Raw genomic sequence first — 21,944 nt, 5'->3', positions numbered from 1 at the left:
AGAATACAGCAAGGAAAGGAACGGAATGAGAGGGAAAAAAAAAAAAATCAAAACCAAAAAGCCAAGTTGAGGCAGGTCTAACCTCCTGGAGCTGCATTAATGACTGAGAAACACCAGGGAACATTCCTGGCTGTCATCAGTGGGCATCAGCCACTTGCCTCGTGGAGCTGGGGATGCTCCTAGGCAGACATCACCTGGCTCCTTCCCTGCCCCACAAAGGAGCCAGCAGCACCAGGGGAGAGGACAGGCTGTGGGAGCACATCTGAGGGGCCTTTGTGCATCCTCCTGTCCCCATCCCAGGGGTTTAGGATGGCCCCACGTGCCCTTCAGGACTACTTGAAACTAGAGACTGACCCGAGGCTTGTCACGTAGAACAGAATATTTTTACAACAGTTATTTGGAAGGTTAAAAGCTACTTGAGAGTCGATGAACTGGCTCCTGCTGAAGGAGCCACAGGCTTGAGCTGGGCTGTGAAACTGCCAGCACAGAGAGGGCTGCAGGCAGAGCCAAGCCTCCCCAGCTCTCCCTGGCTGCTGAATCACCTGGAGATGCCCAGAGCTCCTTCTCCCAGGAGGAAGTGATGCTCCTCATCCTCATCCCTCTGCTGCCCACAGAAACTGGACACAACAGAAACTCCCTGCCTCTGGCAGTTCTGCTTGCAGGAACAGGGATGCCACTCTTTGGGTTGCTACAATTAGAGCAAACACCTTGCAGGCCATAGGGGAAAAAAAAAGAGCCAGCCTGCCTTCAAACTTCTTTTTTTATGCTTCTCTTCTTTTCTTTCCGATATGCTTTATAAACAGACATAAATACATATACTGGCACCCAAATGTGTTAATATTGGGTAGGATTTGTTTCAATAGCAGTGGCATTTTCCACATTCCATCCAAAACCAGACCCATTTTCCAATTCTAAAATCATTTGTACTGTTAAACTGCTCCAATTAAGGAGCAATTTAAGGATGGTTACAAGCTGCCAAGACCCTTCATTTTAACTGGCAGATATGTCAAATGGAGACTTGCTTTCTAATAACCATAACCAGTGAGGCCTCAAGTTCTTTGAGCATCTTTCAAACTTGAGCATGTTGTAAAAATGCACCAATTTCCTTCACTCACTCTTCCAGAAAGCAATTCCTGTACAAATCAGTCACAGCTCTGCCATCAACCACTTCCAGGTTTCTATATGCTTTCATAAAACAATGAACACTGGATCCTAAGCAAGAATCCTCCAAAATCTGAAGCATATTAAAGGTGAAAGCTTTGGCTGGCCACACCGAGCTCCACCACCAGGCAGTGATACAGGATTTTTTTTCCCAAGGAAAGGCTGTAAGAACCAAGTGACCCTCTCAGACTGGAACAATGAGTGAAAACAAAAGGCACCAGAGTTTGACATTAACTGGAAAATCTCAGAAACATCAGAGTAAAGTTCACTGAACTGCAGCTGTGTGTAGGGGCATGGCAAAGTTGGCTGTCACACCACTCTTACTCCAGACCAAGATGTACCTGCAGCAAATCAACCTTATTCTTTAAGGTTTTGATTACCACATCCTGATGTGCCTTTTAAAAACCTGTATTTTACCAATCTGAATATTTTAAGAAAACAGTGGAAGCTTTTCAGCCAGCAAGTAAATACAGATTGCTACTTTATAGGATTTGTTATTACTATTTACTGTTACTTGACTGTCTCACTGAATTAAGGCAGGAGGTAAAGGAATTAGGGACCAAACCCACACCACAGGACCTTCCTCTCAGAGGCCTTTTCTTCTTAAGACAAGTTTGAGTCAAAGTCAGTAAAGAGACACTTGCATTGAGTGTTTGCTATGCAGAGTGTTTAATACTTCAATTAGTTCTAAAAAGCAAACACAGCTCCTGTCAAGTTCTCAGGACTGAGTATATGGCAAAGGAGCAATAGAAGAAAGATGCATGAGGAGCTCCAAGTCTTACCTGGTGTACACAGGACTTGGCATTCAGAAAAAACAGCTCCACTGTAGTTTTGTCCTTGAGAAAGGAAATGCTTTCAATGTAGAACCTGAAAATTAAAAAAAGAACCAAAAAAATGAGTTATTCTCTTGAATAGGTTTCATCTTCCTCCCAAGTAATTTTATTTCCTCGGTGTTTTGTTCTCTAGCAATAAAATACCACAGAGGAACTATGAGCTACTGCACTTAATTTCCTGCCTTTTAGTAGGGAACAAGCAGAAATCACAGCCTGACAGCACAGAGGGAACAGGGACTCCTCGTTCAATAGATCCTGGATATCTGATGACTTTTCAAATGAGATAAAACCCCCGAATGCTACAGGAGTGAAGCCCATCCCTCCACTGCAGGTAAAGTCACAGCAGTGGAAAAAGCCACTCCAAATGTGTTGCAGGTGGGGAAGCCAGTCCAACACTGTGCTGGAGGACAGGGGGTGCTGGCAGAAATGTTAGTAAAATGTTATTTTCCTTCCAGGAGAGCAGAAATGTTAGTAAAAACCCTTAACTTTGCTCCAGGTCCAGATGCTCCCACTAAATGCTAGACAGGAGACACAACTCTTTTACAGCCAAGCCACGACCTGGACCACCAGTGCCTCAGATCACCCAGGGCTTCCCAATGTCCTGTCCTCACAGAGGGAGGGCTGGATGACCCACACAGGGCAGTCAGAACCAGAAAAATCTCTCCCATGCTGCTCTTGAGTCTCCTGAGAGCCTCAAGCTCCATCCCCTGACTTTTCACTGGTGATCATCTTGGCATGGAGGGTTTGTAGGACATCTGAACAAGTCCCCAGCAGCAGCACAGAGCACGTGGCAGGGAGCAGTAAAGCTGGGACCTGCCACACGTGTTAGGAATGTTTGCAGTGTTTATGCTGTGACTTCAGAAAAGTGATATATTAAATAGTAATTGCTTTAATATTTCACATTCCTACAGTGTGTTCCATCAAATTAATTTCAAAGCACTCTCCAGAACGCCTCTGCAGATAATTCACCCATTTCTCAGGCATGCAGCCTGTCCAGGGGGCAGCCCAGCAGCCTGCCCCAGACATTTGAAAAGCTGTTATACATTTCCATGACTCACCTTTCCCCATCAACTTTACGAGCCACAGGTATTTCCACCTTGTCTTGATCTCACCTGATATTTTTTCCCCCAACAGCTTTCCTAAATTTTACTTTAAATACCTCGAGTGTTTAGCTTTAGAAATGCAGAGCAGAGAGCAGGACCCACACTCTTCATCCTTTTCCAACCTGCTGCCAGACCAGCCCTTCCCAGAGTGGACCTTCCTCAGCCTGCTAAAGCCTTCACTGCACCTTGCAGTGATATTCCTCAGCTAATGACTTCATTTGCACTTCCAGTTTCTTTCAGCCAGGGTCAGGTGTGGCTGACTTACCCTCAGAATCAGGACAGTTCTGGTTCTGAGGAGAGGCAGCTCCCAGTCACTCCTGGTGGAAAGCAGGAAGCTGTAGGATTTATGGATTTAGGGTGAGGGCACCGGGGGGCACTGCCCCAGTCCCAGCTCTGTTCTCTATTTCCTCTGTGGTACAAGCTGTACCTTCTTACCACCCCAGTACAGATGGGGAACACCGAACCACAGAGATAAGGATGTTCAGGGCATGGCAGGCACATTTGGGAACACCATGAAGTGCACATTCTGCTTCAACTTCCAATGCTGTCAGCATTCTTGAAACGAAAATGATATTTGTGAAAGTCCTCAGTCTGCATCACAGAGCCCTTCAGCTGAGTGTACCATCCAAAAAACCTCTGTGACTGGATTGAGTTTATGCCAGCTGGCGATAATTAAAATCTCAAAGGATTATCAGATGTTTCCTTATTGAACAGCAAAAGCTCAGGAATGAGAAGAGATGAAGAAAAACCAGCAATCTGGAGATTCCTCCATTTCCATTTACGCAACTGGAAACTGCAGGTTTTGAAGTGGCTTTTCTGCTGGAATATCTATTTTCTATGGATCAGGCCGTTTCTATAGTGCTAATTACTTCTGTATCTCCCTCCTCCTGCTCTGCATCTCACTGCCCACCTCCTTGGTTACCTGTTTTGGATCTCATGACCCCACAGTCATCAGGCTTAAAATTCCCTCTGAAAGTTGATCTTTCCAAGCCCACTCCTCACACACTAACTCCTGCCCAAGTCTCTGCACACCCTGTCCTGTTGAGGACCATCTTGCAACAGAGAGGGCCAAAATGAACACCATGAGCAAACAGCATAAATTCCAACCAAAAGAATGCTCAAGTTATAGGATTGCTTTCACAGCTTTCTTGGGCAGCCATAGGTTTTGGCCTCCCAGATCTTGATCAAACAGTGTAAATACAGCGAAGGGCCCATCACCCCTTTATAAATGGAGCTTTTTCTTTCTGCTAAGTGTGGAAGAGGAGCTCTGGACACCATGACACACCAGCACGTATTCAGCCAGAACAAAGTGCCACTTGTTTGTCCCATTCCCCTGGTGACCAGCGGGGGACATGGGGAGGCACCAGTGCCAACTGACCCAGCTACACAAGAGCCTCTGCCTTGGAAGTGCTTCAGATAATTAAGCACACCAGGAATAAATTTACCCAGATCTGAAAAGCAAATGAGGTCAGCCTGCTCTCACGTTCCCTCACAGGCTGCAAGGAAAACAAAAACTCCAACAATATTAAGAATACGATGCTTGATCTTTTCTGCCAGCGCAGCTCTGTTTCGTAGGATGTGGGTTTTTTTCAGGCCCTTAACCAGCAGAGCTTTGCCAGCAACAGCTCTAAAGTAATGCAATTATATCGGCCAAAATCACCATTTTGCCAGGGATTTTATTCTTTCCTGGGGAGTGGTTAAGCTGTGAGCAAAACAGCCATCAGCAATCCCTTTAAAGTACAGACAGCTCTTAAGTAAACAGAAGGAAAAAAGTAAGGGAAATTGTTTGAATAAACTGTATTGCAATTTAGCACACTCAAAGATAAGTCGGGCAAAGAAGATATTTAAAATACGAGGTTTTAAACAAAAAAAAACCCCAAACCCACCCTAGGAATAATGTCCTAGTAGTAGGTTCCAACCTACTTTATTTCATAGTTAAATACAAAAGAGAGCAGCACTTAGCCAGGGTCTAATCTCCTTCTAAAAATAACACATTGCTTTGATATTTATTTCCTTTATCAAATCTGTAATCAGTTCCTTTAAACAAAACCCTCTGGTGATAAATAAACCCAAGTGGTAATGTTTGCTTGGTGGAAACAATTACTCACCTAACAGCAAAGTACAAAGTTGCTGGCCCTGGCTTCTTGGGCAAGTCATGGTCCAGGACACGGTGATCCAGCTGCAGCCAGACACTCTGACCTCTATGGAAACAGGTTGGGGAGAAGGTTAAAAACTGGGATGGAAAATATAGAAATTAGTTCTTTTCAGTGCCCCTGTTTACTCCAAGTGTTACTTTAAAAAGTTCAAGACTCAGCTCCAAGGCAGGCAAACATCTCATCAAATGTCTTCCTTTTTTTTACCTATCCCAACCCTTACCCCTGCAAGGCTGAGCCATGGGTGCCCTCCAGAGGCCACACACTCCCTCCATCACCCAGCCCTGTGCATACACCAAGGCAGGCCCTGGAATCCCACTGGAGTTTCTGGGGAAGCCAACAGCTTTCAGATAATCCCCTGGCAGCACTTTAAACCTCACCGTGACTCAGTGCCAGCCACCAAAAACATCCAGAGGAATTTCATGGCAGCTCTTCTGGGGGAAAAAAATAAACCAAGTACAAACAGTATCCTCAAGGGATTTACAGAAGAGCTGGGGGAAAGTATTTTCCAGCAAGTGAAAGGACAAGGATGTGGCAAAAATATTCCAGGGATAGCCCAAGATGTGAGTGGCGGGTAAATATAACCCAGTGCTGGGGTCAGGGCCCCAGGGGGAGCAGCTCCCATCAGCTCCATCAACTCCAGGGTGTCCCCAGGGCCAGTCCTGCTCCTGCAGGTGGCAGGTGCCTCAGCAGGGTGGCCCCAAACACGGCTCTGATGGGATTTGTAGGTGGAGGTTTCCATCCAGGGCTGCATAAAACGTGGCAATGGAGAGCAGCAGGAATATTCCCACTAGACACGAGGTTTATTTAGGGGCTGTATCAGTGCACAGCTCCACGTCCCCACTGCCCTAAGCACCTCTGCTCCAGCTTTTTGGGGCAGCTGCAGGTAACTCCTCTGGAGACACTGGCCCTGCAGCCAGCAGATGTGGGGAAGCATTTCACTGCCCTGCTGAGAGATGAGCCATGGCAATTAATTAACCCAGCTGACTGTGAGTTAATGCCATGGAACAGAGCCTGGGCAGAGCATCACACCAGGCTCAGAGAGAGGAAAGTGCTTCCTGGGCAGGACTAACCTCACAGCTCACTCTGCCTGGGAAATTTGGGGTTAAAAGGCTCAATAATATATTTAAGATTCAGGTGCAAAGCAATGGGAGCAATTCATTTTGGAAATAAATGCAAAACCTTTCTGTTGCTACTAAAAGCACAGAGGAGGAAAGCTGAGGGTGTTCACATAGGAAATTATCACTGAATCGGTTTTTTCACTGTGTGAGACAAATATGAAATGTGAACTCATCAGGAAAATATTTTACAAGGATTCTCTGGTTTGTGCCCAGAAGATATTTTCCAAATATTTTCTATTTTGTGCCTTCCCCTCTCCCCAGCCAAGCAGCACAAGAAAAAGGTAGGAAACTCTTTCTTCGAAAGAAAAAGTCATTTTTCTATCATGCCAAGCTGCCACGGTATCAGAGATAAGATTTTACATTGCAATAATGACACAGCTGTTTAAACTAAATAAACACACTCACGTGTCATCGATAAATGTTATCCCAAAATATTCCTTTTCTTTCAGGTTGAAGTGTGAGGCCACCAGATCCAGTAACTCCCGAGACAAAAGTTTGGGCTATTGAAAGAAAAAATAATTTTATTCATTTCAGTCCAGGCTTTTAATAAAAAATAAAATTTTTCTATGCAAATACTGACATTTAAGTACACATGGCCATGCTAAAACCCTGTCGTACAACTGAATACAGAAGTGGCATATCAGACTCAGGGTGTCTCAATGGACCTGTGTGGGATGTGTGGAGCAATTCTGGGCTTAACCTATGACATTAAGCTGAAGGGCACAGACTGAGTGCTGCTTTCTGGGGGAGAAGACAGCATCCCAGGCTTTCCTGCACTTTGAGCAGGAAGGATTTTCCAATTAAGAAAATATTTTGTAGTGGAGGATCTCATGCTTTGAGTTCTGTTATGGGAAAAAAACATCCTCAAAACCACAGAGTTTTCTTCCCATCTAAATGACAAAAAAAAAAAAAAAAAACCACCACAAGGGGTGTGTTTAATATCCTTTTGGTGAAAGCAAAAAGTGAATACAGAACTGATGGCAGATATTTTGCCCACGATGCATGGGGAAATCCTTCAGCTAATCCAGGTGTCAGGAGAAGCACACGTTGCCTCAGCATGCCTGTTCCACTCCTGTGAGTTTTTCTAGCATAACTAACTCACTTCAGCCCCCAAAAGAAAACAAACAGAGAAATCTGGCACTGCTGCCAGTCCCCAAAAGAGCGAGGTCTGTACCTGAACCAGCAGCTCCAAGTTCCTGTCATCGAGGAGATGCACCTGGCAGTGCCGGCCCTCGGTCATCTGCAAAGACAGCAGCACAGCCGGTCAGGAAGGACAGCATTCCTGGCTTGCACCAGAGCACGTGAGGCTTGGGGACAAGGGCAGTGTGAAGCAAATCTCTGATTTGGATGGATAAGGAGATTGACTCTGTACCAGAGCTGAGAGTCCTTCTCCAAGGACTCCATCTGGGGAGCTGCCTCAGCACTCGCAGTTCCTGTCAACTCCAAACTGGAATTAAGGGTGCTTAGCAGCACTCAGGATCAGATTAAAAAAAAAAAAACATAAATGCTGTGAGAATTAAATGTGAGGATGAACCAGCCTGGCCAGTGCCACAGCCTTGGATTTTTGCTCTGGTGAGGAGGAGATGATCAGGGGACCCAGGAAACCCAGATCCATCCAACCCTCCCTGCAGATGGGTCAGCCCAGATCTGGTCCATTGACCTGTGTCTAGAACAGATGGAATCTCCACCAGCACAGTAACATTTTCACTTGGGCAGCTATGAAAAGTCATCACCTCCATGGGATTCTTACATAGGAGCTGCACACATCAAGAAGGTGCTTGAAATAAATCACTAAGAATGGGATGAGCTTTGCCACCTCTGATGCTATATCTGAGCTACTTCTTTCATGTCACATTTATCTCCTGCAAACTAAGTCTCTTCCCCTCTTTAGGAGGCGAGCAACTCAGAAATAGCTGCCCATTATGCCCTTTTAGTATCTGCCCTTTGAAATCTAATACATTTCAATGAAAGCTTTTACATTATTTAATATCTGTTCTAATTCTGGGCCTTTCAGCAGCTCTAGTGAGGACCAGCTTTGCAACACTCTCTGGGTGAGAGCTGGTGAAGGAAACCTGGCTTTTCTATTTGTTCTCCCAGACTCAAAGCAACTAATTTTCCTGACAGCACAAGCTTCCAGCTGACTATAAATTGTGAGCTGTGAGCAGAGGCCGGGGGTGGTTTGCTTAGACAGGGTCTGCCAGAGGGATTAAACAGTAACACGCAATGGTTTCCCCTTTCACATCCCTCTGGCTCCGCAGGGAGAGGGACAAGGACAGTGCTGAGCTGTAGAGCCATCAGTCCCTCTCATCACCTCCTGCCCCTGTGCACGCTGCACACCCAGGCCTTGCAGAGACTTGAAAATAAACACAATTTCTATGTGCTTGCAGTACCTCGCAGCCGAGACACAGCCCCTGTGTCACCAGCCAGCCCTTCTGCCCCCAGCCCAAATCAACAAAGCTCCATCATCCCAACTGATTGAACTCATTTTGACCAAAAACCGACAGGGAGTGCCCTCCTGAGGAGCTCTGCAAGCAGGTCAGAGATGAGCCTCTGCAGGCACAACTCCCCGAAGCATCCTGGAAAACTGGGCTGCAGCATCTGCGCCCCAGCATCACCACCCACCAAAACAGCAGGGCAGACACAAGGAGCGTTGGCAGAGTGAGTCTAGGGGATAGAAATCCCTTCCTTTCTCTGTCTTACTGCTAGGAACATGAATTTGTGCAGAAGTGCCGGATGAGCAGCGACACACGGGGCGTGCAGCAGCTCAGAGCACAAGGCTGCTGCGCCCCGGAGGCAGCAGCGCTCTCACAGCTGCATCCCTCGGTGCTGCACCCTGCAGAGCATCATCCCCCCAGCCCTGCACTCCCAGCAAGGTACCACCTCCAGCAATTCATCCCTCGGGTTCTGGAAGCAGAGCTGCACACCCCAGCTCCAGCTTGGGGCACGCTCCTGGAGATTTCTCTGCTGCCCAAGCGCAGCACCCACAGCCCTCAAACCCATTATGATCCATTCCCAGGTCCATTTGTTCCTAAGAGCTGAAGGGCTGCCATGGCAGGCTCATAACTAAGTTGCCCATTAGCATCAATTAATCATTTCATCAGCGCACCCTTCAAGGTGGAGCACATTTCTGGCTCTGACACACTGTTTCCAATCTGCCCATGCTGCGAAGTGTCGGATCCAATAGTGTTTTTAAATCATTCCCCATCTGTTGCTCTGAGATATCACGAGGGTTGCCATCATTTAATTGTGAGCTGCTTTAGCTTTCACCCAGTGAAATCACATCAATCACTTCTGACTGTTTTAATTGCCTCGGTTGTCTGTTGTTAAGTAAAAAAAGGTTTCTGTTAGAGCAAACACATCCACAAAGCCTTGTGCTGAGGAGAAAGAAAGGTATCTGGAAGGATTAAAACATAAAAGAAATACCAAGCATCATCTGTGCTTCAATTCAGCTATCCAAGGTAACTGCTAAGCACCTTAAAAATAAATAAAACTCCTAACAGCCCTCAAGATAGGTAAGATATAATTATCCCTGATTTTATTGATGAAACAACATAAGGAAACAGCTTAGAAGTCTCATTTACAAATATAGACACAAACAGCATTTAAAACATGAGACACCAGGAATCTTTCCTCAGAAGTCCCACATCCACTTCCCAGAGTGGTGGAAAGCTCAATCAGAAAGTTGCAGAAGATGCCAAGGTGCCCAGTGACAAAGCACTGGGAAATGCCTTTGCCGTGACAAACCTGGCAGCCCCACCTGCATCCCAGGCTGGTGTCATCCCAGAACACTTCATCCCATGGACAAAGCCACAGGACAGCAATGTCCAGAGCCATGAAATGCCTGTGGCTGTAGCTCCAAGAAGAGCTGCTTGCACCCTTCTGCAACCCCCCATCCCATTCCTGAACACCTGAGGGCTCCATTCCTGCTAAGACACCTTCTCCAGCCAGGATGAGACACAGGGATACTCACTGTGTGGCACCACAGCTTGCTCAAGGAACACAGATCTGCTGGTGTGACCATTAGCTTTGCATCTGTAGGCTCCAATCCCAAAACAAAGCCTGGACAGTCCGAGCCCTTCTCCTCCTCCTGCACACCCAAACTTCAGCCCCAGCACCCTGGTTCCTGCAGCTGGGCAGGAGCTCACTCCAAGTATCCCCACCCCATTCCTGATGGGGCAGAGAGCACATCACTTGGCTCAACCCTGTTCTTGCAATCAGATGAAAATCACTCCAAATTACTACCACAGGGAAGCACAAGCCCATCCTACATCAGGAATGTCGCCCACCAGAGAGGCGATCTCCAGGAGACAATTCTCACATCCTGTGCAGACAGGGCTCCGAGGCACAGGGCAGCACTCACATTTCACAGCCCTTTACTGTACAGGAGGCAGAACCAAAAGCTTTGGAAGCTATTGCAGCTGCAAGCTCATCTCATAAGCTTTGGAGTGTCAATCCCCAGGAGTGACATGCCTGTGGCACAGCACAGTCACAGTCACCAATAACCTGGCCCCATTCTCTTGCACGGAGAAAAGGTGTAGAGCTTCATAAAGAGGCTTCCATCGCTTTCATCAATGGATTTTGGCCAGGGAAAGGTGCCTCCAGCTCAGCAACTGGAGACTCTGAACTCCTGGAGCCAGAGCAAAGGACTTCTTTTTAATTCCCCCAGTGACACTGGTGTGATTTATTTGATTTATTCCCCACAGCACATTCGCTTGCAGGTCTGTTTCCTCAGGCTGTGGGAAGGGACTTTGCTGTGTCCCAAATCCCAGGGCACCAGGCTCCTCAAAGACCCAAAGCCCTGGAGCCCTTGCTGATATGTTTTCTTTCATCTTTAATTCAGGATGCCCTGCTAATCTGAACAATATAATTGATTTTCTGTGTGGTGGACCAATCCATCACGAGATGAGCACAGCTGTCTGCCTCAGTCAAGAGCTGGGGTGAACAGTCTTGAGATATTTATACACACACACATCTGTTTTCACCTTATTCTCATTGATTTGGCATTGTCTGTACAAATGAACAATTTTTGCAACATGCCCCCAAATTGGTCATATTAGCAGTTCTTTTTAAAAGCCTGCTAATATTTGAGCTATTATCCAGTAAAAGAAGTAGCAGCGGAAAATTCCTGAAGCATTTCTGTGTCTCATCCCATTCCCAACAGGAAATTAGGAGAGAGACAGTACACAGCCCTATTTTTGGTAAAACCATACTGAGAGACTGGGAAACAATAAAAATCCAACATTCCAAATTCACTTGTATTCTCTGAACACAAGTAAGCAGCAAAACCTCAAAAACTGAGAAGATTGAAAGGAGATGAACACTTTCCACTGTAGAAATACAGTTACATCAAAATACTGCAGTTCTTCTAATTTACAGGCTGTCAGCAAGAACCTGATTCACCCAAATCTTCACTATAAAAGGCAGATAATGAAGGGAAACAAACAATTCTCAGAATATCCATGTGTGGAAATTAAAGCATATGGTGAGATTGTAGCTCTACATAGAAAATTAGCATTATCATAAGGGTTTCATTAGCTGGGAGGAAACAACATGTTGTCCTCCCTTTTTATCATAAAAAAATGTGACAAATTCTCCACCTAAAATCATCAAAGCAGATTTTCCAGAACATCCATCCTTTAAAAAGAAAATCAGCAAGGCAGAGAAAAAACCCTACTTCTTGGCTACATAGACCAATTCCCTGTAATATCCTGAGCCTGAAGGTTTATTTGGGAAAAAAAAGCACATGCAGGATATTTATGCTATTTCTCTTGGACAGAAACATCCTCCTTATGCAAAGCTGGTTGTTACATGCAATATTTTTAGACATCCATGTGTGTCATCCCGTTAGGGAAAAAAATAAGAAAAAGAGTAATTAGACAGGGTGTAAACAGGAAATCTCAAAAAGAAAAAAAAAAAAAAAAACAACACCATTAAGCCAAAAAGCCAAAAAAAAAAAAAAAAAAAAAAAAAAAAAAAGCTGTCAGAATAACACATCTCCTGAAGGGAAACTTAGGAATGGGGAATCCTGAAGGGTCTGGGTCAGGAGAAAAGCCCAATGTGTTGTAGTCCCTCCAGGTCAGATTTCTCCCTCTCAGAACTGGACAAGTTACAAAGAAGTCACTTGGCCTATCTGTCACTGACTTCTATTTTTAAGCCTTTTTTTGTTTTAAAGTCTAGAGAAAGAAAATAAAATTTAAAAATAAATAAAAGGAGCCAACAAACCCCAAAGCCTACAAACTCTCTGGCCAAAGAAGAGAGGATTACATGTAAGCTGCACATAATTTGTGGGAATCCAGAGCTTCCCTCTGGCTGCTCTGGCAGGTCTGGGACCCTGGCAGGGGTCAGGAACCCCCCTGGACAGAGCCCCCAGAGACACTGGCTGTGATCTCTGTCCATGGAAAAGAGTTTTCAATCTTACAGGATGAATTACAAGCTCTGAGTGTTTGATATGAGTAATAATTAAGTGTGGCACGGGTGCAAAAGTAAAATTTTAGGATTCTAGATAAGGGGTCCAAAGGGGACAAGATGGAGGAAACTGGGTGTGTCTTGTCCTTTTTCTCCTTCTTCATGCCCTCCATGTTTCACTGTGGTGTTGGCATTTTTCTGTTGGTTCAGGCTGGGGACACACTGTCCAACGTAGGTGACAGATATTGGCACGTTATTGTAAATCCAGCACAGGTAGTTTGTGGTATTTAATGTTTGTAACATCCCACTGAGGGCAGAGCCCCACACGCTGCCCTGCAGGACAGAGCTGCGGCAGGGCAGCAGAACATGTTAGAGATAAACAGAATAAACAACCTTGAAACAGCACAGATGAATTATGGCTTCTTCTTTGGCAGCGGGGCAGAAAGACAGAGACTTTCTACAATCTCGGAATCATCCATACCTCAGATTCCGACAATAATTCAGACAAAACTGGGAGCTGTGTCTGCCAGTGACAGGCTCAGAGCCCTGTGCCTGCATCCCAGCTGCTCTCCCTGGGGATGTGCCACGGTTTGGGCTCAGCAGCCCAAGTGTGCAGACACACTGCCCCACTCAGTGCAACCTGCCCAGGGACAGGGGCTGAGCCAGGCTCCTGCAGCCACCTAAACACTCATCAGCAAAGCTTTAAAATCATCCACATCCAGCAAGGCTTCACACCTTTAGTGCTCTGAATTCCATGAGAAGTCTTTTGGAAGGAGCAAACCTCTCTCCCCAGTTCTCTTCTTTCCTTCCTTCCAAGGTAAACCCTTTTGTTCAGGCCTGGGTGCTCCTGGAAATATCCCAGTGGGACACCAGGGATTTGGTCCCAGATGCACTGAACTGTGCATGTTATTTCCATGAGCTCCTGGCAGGGTAACTATGTAAAATTAAACTTCACTGGCAGATGAATAATAGCTCCAAAAGGTACTTTATAGGCAGGGAAAAAACACCTATACTGATGCATCCAGTGATGAGAGAAAGGGGAACCATTTTCAATACATAAATGGCCAGCACACAGCCTTAAACCTGCAGTTTGAAAAATGAGAAATTGGACTGTGGCACATCATTAGTACATAGATTATAAAAACTGGCTCATTTATTCCTGAAACAGGCACACCACAGCGGCTCAGGCAGAGCACTGAAGAAAATAATATAGATAATAAAAAGCAAAATTCCCTCTCCCAGAAGGCAATGCTGTCCCTTTGCACACTGACTTCACAGAGCCTGTGCCCTGAGGGCATCCCAAAATGCTTCCATATCCTGCTTTTGGCAGTGGCACAGAGGCAGCAGCTCTGCTTTCCAGGTGCACAAGCCTGGATCTTTAAAGGATTCCATGTCCAAATCCCTACCTGAGCTGCACTTAACCACCCATTAAAGCATCACCAGTAATTTCTTGTAAAGGTTCTGTTTTTTTAATCCAAACTTCTCTTCTGTAACTCATAAGCCTGTAAGAGATTTCAAAGCTTAATACTGAAGCCCCTACACTTCAGGTTTTCATTGGAATTTAAGTGGGTTTTTTCCTTTGGTTCTGAAGGCATTTAGGATCAGCTCCTCAGATCAGCTTCACTGACTTTGGTACAACCAGCCAGCTTATGTCTGGCCCTGAACGTGCACAGCCTGATCAAAATTTGAAATCACATGCAAGAATGTCTTGCAATAAGGAGCTGCCCTAGCCAGGCACATCTCAGGAAAATAAAAGCCTTTGCCTGTCCTTCTGGAAGGAAGGGGCCTGCTTGCAGCTGGGGGGAAGAGGGAAAAAGTTATAATGGTTTAAATGACCTCAGAGTTTCCTGGTGTGTCTGTTGGGAGAGCAAAGCTTCATCATGTTCCAGCGCTTGGAGCCACTCAGAACTTGAAGGAATAAGCAGGAAAATAACAGACAGAGCTTTGGGGCTATACCAGCACTGCTGTGGAAGCTTTTTAAACAATCTGCACAGATCTCCAAAAACACCATGATGGACATTCTGGGCAGCCTGTCTGCAACCCAAGCTCTGCCCTGACCAGTGTGGGTGCCATCACTCAGCGTCCCATGGTGGGAAGTGCTCAGGGTGAAACTGATGGATGGGGATTGGAAATGCTCCACTCTCCCACCAGTGAAGATCTGAGGAAGGGAAGCATTGCCCCAACCCACTGGCACATCCCACCCCACTGTGTGCCTCCCCAGCAGCTCCTCTGCCTCAGAGCAGTGCAGCCCTCCCCTCTGCACTCACTGATACCTCCTGCAATGCCCAGTGGGTCAGCTCTGGGTCCGAAATCTCGTGTTTCCCCAGTCTCTGCTCACACCAGCCAGGGCAGCCGCTGGGTTCCTGCCACAACACCACAGTCTGGCTCACACAGACACAAAAAACCTGCAGTGATCGCTTTGAGGGCAGTGGCAGGGCTCCCACCAGCTTTATGGGGGCAGACCATGTCTCCAGACATACTGCCTCTCCTTCCTAATCTTCAAGTCATAAAGAAGCCTTTGGCTGAAGTCCTGTCTCCAGTGTAGTCAATTAATTTTGCCATTAATTTTAATAGGGTCAGGGTTTTGCCTTAAATCATTTGTTATCTCACTATTAACCTTTAACAGAAGCCAGAATCTGCTTAATGTTAAATAGCCAGTGATGCTCCACAGTGGCTGGCTACATCTTTCATCCTCTGTGCTCTGGCAAACCACCCTGTAGGACCAACCAGGTGACTCCAAGTGCCACCCCAATTCCTCCCAAGGGCTGCAGAGGCCACCTGGGCTCTGCACACTCGTGAGATGTTTACCCACAGCAACTGCAGGGGCTCTGCAGCAGAATTCCCAGGCCTTAGGATATTCTCTTTCTCAGGACCAGGCAGGGACAGACACTTAAAGCCATAACTGAATGACATGCACAGAAATGTTTTAAGATGAGACAGGCTGGAGAAAAGTGCCAGCTTTGCACTTTGGTGTCCCTTTGATGATGCTCTACATGGAAATGTTGGCTCTGCTGAAGTTTGGCAATGAGCTGGAGATAAAACACAGTGCCTGAACAGGGGGCTGAGAGGCTGCCTGGGTTGCATGGCACCTTCCTAAAATAGCCATGAGAGCTGCAGATAGGATGAAAAAACTGGCTCCTGCAGAGCATCAACTGACTTTCATGTAAGCCCCACCAGCTGAGCCAGTGAGAAAGTCTGGCACAGGAACAGCCCAAGTGCTCTCCCTCACTGCAGGCACTGTGGCTTTGCCAACAGACTTTCCATGCAACCTTCCTTTTCCCCATTTATTCTATTATTCCTCATTGCAGGGGATGGCAGAGCTAAGAGACTCTTTCATTCGCTCTGTTGATGGCTTGTATGGGATGACAGGCACAGCCTCTTGGGGTCATCAGAAAGATCCCACTCACCAGAGCAGGCTGTGGAGCTCTAAATCTCATCCTCTTCTCCCAAAATCCTCAGAAATAATGATGAGCATGCTGTAATAAGACTCCCAAAAAACTGAACAAAACCAAAGAACAGCGATAAATTAAAATCCAGGAAACAAATTAATTCAATCTTCCTCAAAATGATAAATCCAGTAACCCAGCCAGGAGTTAAAGCCCTTTGCCAAGAGCAAAATGTAAGCAGCAGAATTGCAGCTTCTTTCTCCCAGCCAGGAGTGTGCAATGTAAAAACTCACCCCTCTCCTCCCCATGAGGAGATTTTGCAGTGTGGTTGTGTTTCCTGATGGTTTTTCCTGTGTTTGCTCCATTCCCCATGGGGGTGCAGGGGCTGTTCCCTGGGCACCAGCACAGGGGTGGAAGCACTCAAGGCAGCACCAGCCCCACTGCAGGGAGCAGAGGGAAGAGCTGCTGCTAAAGTCTGGCTCTGCTGGCCCCAGAGTTTCCAGCTGCCAAGCAGCACCCAGCCAGCATTTCACCTCCCCTGGCACTGCCAAAGGCCACAGGATCTCTCTGGTAGTGTCATGACAGATGCTGAGTCCCTCTGACAGAGGGGGAAAGGTTGGCTATTCTCACCTTTATTGCAGGAGTACTCTCCTTAAAGGTGTCTGAAGCCGAAAACTGAACAGGTCATGTCACTCCAGGGGTGCTGGCATTCCACTCCTGCCACTTTGCAATGTATTTAAAACAAAAATGACAAAAGAACAGGCAGGCAACTCTACAGCTAATGCTATTTAAAAAAAAACTATCTGGAAAATTAATAGGAAACAATCAGTAGAAATCTGCCACAAGTATCAAGTCAATGAAATCCAACATCTGCTTTCCTTGGCAGCACACAGCCAGTAAATTCATGTCTGCTGGAGGCACACTTATCTCCAGCAGTGCTGAGGCACTGCAGGCCGGTCATTACTGCACACAGCCCACAGGGGTGGTTTGTTCCAGTGCAATCTCCTGGGAATTCAGGGGAAAAAGGTCTCCTGTGGGATCAGAGTGCTCTCCTGATGCTACCTGACACAACAAATGCAGGGCTGCCCACGAAGGAGCACTGCCTGGAGGCAGCAGCATCCTCTGCCCCTGAGCAAGCATTGCCCACCGTGGGGCAGGACTGGCCACCTGCCCTCCTGTGACCTGTCCTGACCTTTGCTCCTCAGCCAGGAGGCAAAGCAGTTAAGCTCCAGCTTCTTTGCTTAAGTCCCTACAACACCAATCTCAGGGTTTATTCTGTGCAGAGCTGCTGGTAACTCCTGAGTTTTACCTCACCCTAGAAGCCATCCCTGACTCGCTCGAACAAACTCAGCTTTCCCTGTTACAGGAATAGTTTCAGAAGATGAAAAAACACCCTTATAGAAGAGTAGTTTCACATTCCTGGAGACCCACACCCCACCCTTGATGCCTTTTTGCCTCTCCCCAGGCCTGAAGCTCTCCCCCATTTCTGATGGCTTTCCACTGGATGCTCCTCTGTCCCCTCCAGCACCTCCCTGCTCACCCCCGAGTTGGGTTTTTGAGGGAAGACTCCCAAAGCAGGAGACATATGCAGAGCAAGCCCTGACCAAATAATTGCCATCCCCTCCAGGCACCATCTCATTCTCTAAAGTCATCTTGAGTCTCTTCTTCTCCTGCCCCATACAGGTCCCTACACCCAGCATCCCCTCCTGGACTTTTCCAGCCACTCATGCTTGGCAACAGCCCCTCAGGAAACCTAGATGCCAGCCTTGGACAGAGACCAGGTAAGAAGGAGATGAAAAATAATTTAAAAAGAAGGCCAAAGCAGAAGTCCTTTAAATCTGCAACTCTTTAAAAAGATGCAGAGGGCAAATAAATAAACCAAGAGAAGTCACAATAGCGGGTATGGGCTGGGGCAGGCAGCGAGCAGCGTTTCTGTGGAGGCGAGGAGCCAACATTCCCAGTGCCAGCAGCTTGCCAGGCACTCAGGGGGCCGATCCACATGGTTCCACATTTCGCTTTTAAAGCAAAACAAGTGCTTTGGATCAAAGGCTCTTTCTCAGCAGCCGTTACCCCCCAGCTCTGTGTGCACTGCTGCATCTCCAGGCCACCTCTTCCCAAGGGTTTTTTAGGGGGTGAGAGAGGAGGGGACCTTATGAGGAGATATTTAATGGTTGCATGCTGAAAGGAGTTACTGTACCAGGCGCCGACCGCCTTTCCTCGGGACTCATGAATCTGTGCTTTGTTCGGGTTAAATCATATCTCAGAGCAGCCCATAAGGGTAATCTCTGAAAAGAGGTTTCTCTCTAAGTTAGAGATCTTTGCCCCAGCTGCAGCAAAGTTTTCAGAATCCAGCTTGGATTTAGCCCTTTGCTGAAGTAGCCAAGGCGGAATTTACAACAAAGGGAGGAAAAAGCAGCTGTAAATGCTGGGATAAACAAACAGCCCCTTATCTCCTCAATGGAGTGCAAAAGACGCAAAGAAATTTTTATGGACTGATCCTTGAAGGCGAAGAGAAGAGCAAGCAGAAAGGTTTCTACCTACCCCACCCCAAACTTTCTCTGCTCTGTGCTGCTTTCTGGCTCTCCGGGGCTCACAGCTCCGAGCTCTGCACGATGTTTAACTCAGGACACACTGCAAGAGCACTAAATAACATTATCTGTCACTGCTAAGCATCAGAAATTAAAATACAGCCTCTTACCTCCACATTACACAGCCTGCTGGTTTAAATGGACTTGAGAAACCCAAGTAGTAATCCCAGTGTGCACGCACTAAGCCTTCATGTTTTCTGTACATCTGAGCTGGGGGAAGAAGGGAGACACGATCCCGGACTTCTTCCGTTGCCATATAATCTGAAGGAAATGACCTTCGTGTTTGTTGCTTTGATAACAGATTCAGAAACAAAAGCCCTTCCAGAGTGAGTCAGGGGACACAGGGGGTTGAAATGGGATTGTTAAAAATGGGAAAGCATTACAATTGTGGGTTGGTTTTGGTTTGTTTTTTTTTTTTTTTTCCTGTCTGTGATATTAACCCCTTTATTATAAAACAAAACTGAGTGAACAAGCAGGAGTTACTGACCAAAGGCATAGCACAGGTGCCAGTTCTGGGGCAGTGAAACACCTCGGTGTGGGATCCTGATGCCTGTGCCACAGCAGGGGCTGAAGATCCCAGCTCTGTGCTCGCTGGGAGCTGCCATCACCCCTCCCAGCCCCTCTGTGGGAATCCAGGGCTTCCCTCTGGCTGCCCTGGCAGGTCTGGGACCCTGGCAGGGGTCAGGAACCCCCCTGGACAGAGCCCCCAGAAACACTGTCTGTGATCTCTGTCCATGGAAAAGAGTTTTCAATCTTACAGCATGAATTACAAGCTCTGAGTGTTTGATAAGAGTAATAATTAAGTGTGGCACGGGTGCAAAAGTAAAATTTTAGGTTTCTAGATTAGGGGTTCAGAGGGAACAAGATGGAGGAATTGGGTGTGTCTTGTCCTTTTTCTCCTTCTTCATGCCCTCCATGTTTCACTGTGGTGTTGGCATTTTTCTGTTGGTTCAGGCTGGGGACACACTGTTCAATGTAGGTGACAGATATTGGCACGTTATTGTAAATCCAGCACAGGTAGTTTCTGGTATTTAATGTTTGTACCATCCCACTGAGGGCAGAGCCCCACACGCTGCCCTGCAGGACAGAGCTGAGGCAGGGCAGCAGAACATGTTAGAGATAAACAGAATAAACCACCTTGAAACCAGCACAGACGAATTATGGCTTCTGCTTTGGCAGCGGGGCTGACAGACAGAGACTTTCTACAATCTCGGAATCACCAATACCCACAGATTCCGACACCCCTCCACCCCACACACTCCTGCCTGCGGACAGGAGAGGACTTTGTGTAAAAACTTGGCACAGCACTAAAACTTCAAGCCACCCCCAGTCTGAACCCCTTGGAGCAAGGCTGAGCCCTGTGGCAGCAGGACCAACCCCTCTGAAGGGATACAGGGACAGAGGTAAGCAGAGCTCTCTGCTCAGCACAGCCACCCCACAAACTGATACCTCCACTGTCCCTCCCTGCAACAGGCACCCCCAGGATCACCATTCCACTGGACTTCCCAAACTGCTCTCCAGAGCACTGCTCTGCTGCTCTGATGTGGGTGCTGCACTCTGGGGAGGGAACTGAGAGCGTGGGCACAGTTCACATCCTCGGCCATCAATGTGAACTTGATCCTGCTCCACAGGAGCGCCCTTTGCTGCTGCTAGAGGAGTAAATCATCTACCTGCTGTTCTGCTGCTCCTTTGCAGGCAGTTCTCTGTGTGCCAAACACCGAGTTCTGTTTTGATTCCCTGATTCCTTCCCCACTGGCACATCAACCCCCAAGGCTTCACATACCCGCCGGCTCTGACGCAGCAGCACAAACTGTGTAACTGTGCCAGGCAGAGCACAGCCTCACACAGGCACAAAAACAGCTCTCCTCAAAGAAAACTCCAACAACTGACACTGCTTTCACTGAAAATGGAAAAAACAGAACTTCAAAGAAGTATGCACCCAAATCCAGGGAGCTGGAACTTCCAGAGCTCCAAGCTGACCTTCAGGCAGGTACACAAGAGGCACAAAGTCCCAAATTTACACATGCAGTTACTTCAAAAATCTGAAGGCTCTATACAGTTATTTATGCTCTCAACTGAGCAGTCACTATGCACACAGAGGACAAACTATGAAGACTCTCCCAATCTGGTTTTTAAAACCCAGTGATCTATTTTAATAGAAAAAAAAAAATTAAGTTCAACACCTGGAACAAACTACTTTGCTTTTCCCAGAATGAAAACGGGTCAAACTTTGGACAGCAACATCTCAGAGATGTGACTTCCTCTTCTCAGAGGTCCTGAGGCCACTTGGCCCAGCTGAAGTCCCCCAAACAGGAGACTCTGTGCCAGATGTTTGAGGCCAACAACAGGTTCCATGAAGCTGCAGAGCCTTCCCAGGAGAGAAACAGCCTGGTCCACCCATCACACAGGGTGAGCCAGCCCTGCTCCCCTCCTCTCCCTAAATAACCATCAATCCAGACACCTCCAGGGGCAGCTACCTCAGACATTGGGATGCAGTGAGGTGCCAGAGGTGTCTCACCCTCCTTGTTTAATTCAGAAGAACCAGCTTTGATCAAACAACCAGCCCTTAAATAGCTGCAGACAAAAGAGTTGTCTTTTTTCCCAAAGTTATTTTGTAAAAGGCAACGTTCTCATAGTCATGAGACCATAAAAGCTTTCCACTCTGTGTCCAATATCACAGGTTTTATGAAAAAAACATAAGCTGGCCCCACATCAGGCAGGAGGGTGCCAGGTCAGGTCCAGCCAGCTGGTCCAGACTGCAGCAGCAACCTAAGAGGTGGCAGCGAGACAGTTTTGGGAGAGGATTTCAGACCAACAAACTTGCATTTGTCTCCAAAACAGACTCCAAAGCCCCAAAAATAAGATGGAAAATAGACAGTGAGTCATGTTTCCTTAGAGAAATGATGTGAAGGTTACCTGGGTGGTGCCAGCTTCTGCCCTGCTGGGATAACCACAATGACAGGAATAGCTGGAGGAGGGACAGCACAGCTCCTCGGAGGATCTGTGGCTTCCAAACAAACACAGACTACGGCTGCATAATTCAGATGTACAGAGAACTTAGTTTAACTGAGAAAAATTAGAGTTTAAAAGAAATACAGCTCACCTGTAAGAGGTAGGAAGCTGCTGGAGTTGAGCACAGGGAAATTCTGCAACTCTATGGCACTGAGTTTGGGGACAGCAGTGGCACAACCCTT

The 21,944-nt window shown here is 47.0% G+C and overlaps 1 protein-coding gene across 4 annotated transcripts in view; it reads right to left on the bottom strand.

Annotated features, from left to right (window-relative positions):
• FRMD4B (FERM domain containing 4B) overlaps window positions 1-21,944 on the bottom strand; it is a 125,813-nt gene that overhangs the window by 50,746 nt on the left and 53,123 nt on the right. For 3 of the 4 annotated variants that reach the window (XM_072934924.1, XM_041718750.2, XM_002193048.6), the window contains exons 2-5: window positions 7,546-7,611; window positions 6,777-6,871; window positions 5,206-5,298; window positions 1,944-2,028 (exon numbers count right to left, since the gene is read on the bottom strand). In XM_072934924.1, coding sequence (XP_072791025.1) covers window positions 1,944-2,028; window positions 5,206-5,298; window positions 6,777-6,871; window positions 7,546-7,611 — 339 coding nt within the window. Of the gene's footprint in view, window positions 1-1,943; window positions 2,029-5,205; window positions 5,299-6,776; window positions 6,872-7,545; window positions 7,612-18,860; window positions 19,001-21,944 lie in introns of those variants that run through there. The other variant, XM_072934923.1, reaches the window with a different exon arrangement.

The sequence above is a fragment of the Taeniopygia guttata genome, chromosome 12 (assembly GCF_048771995.1).
Source record: "Taeniopygia guttata chromosome 12, bTaeGut7.mat, whole genome shotgun sequence".
NCBI classification, from domain to species: Eukaryota; Metazoa; Chordata; class Aves; order Passeriformes; family Estrildidae; genus Taeniopygia; species Taeniopygia guttata.
This window is presented reverse-complemented; position numbering and strand designations above follow the sequence as displayed.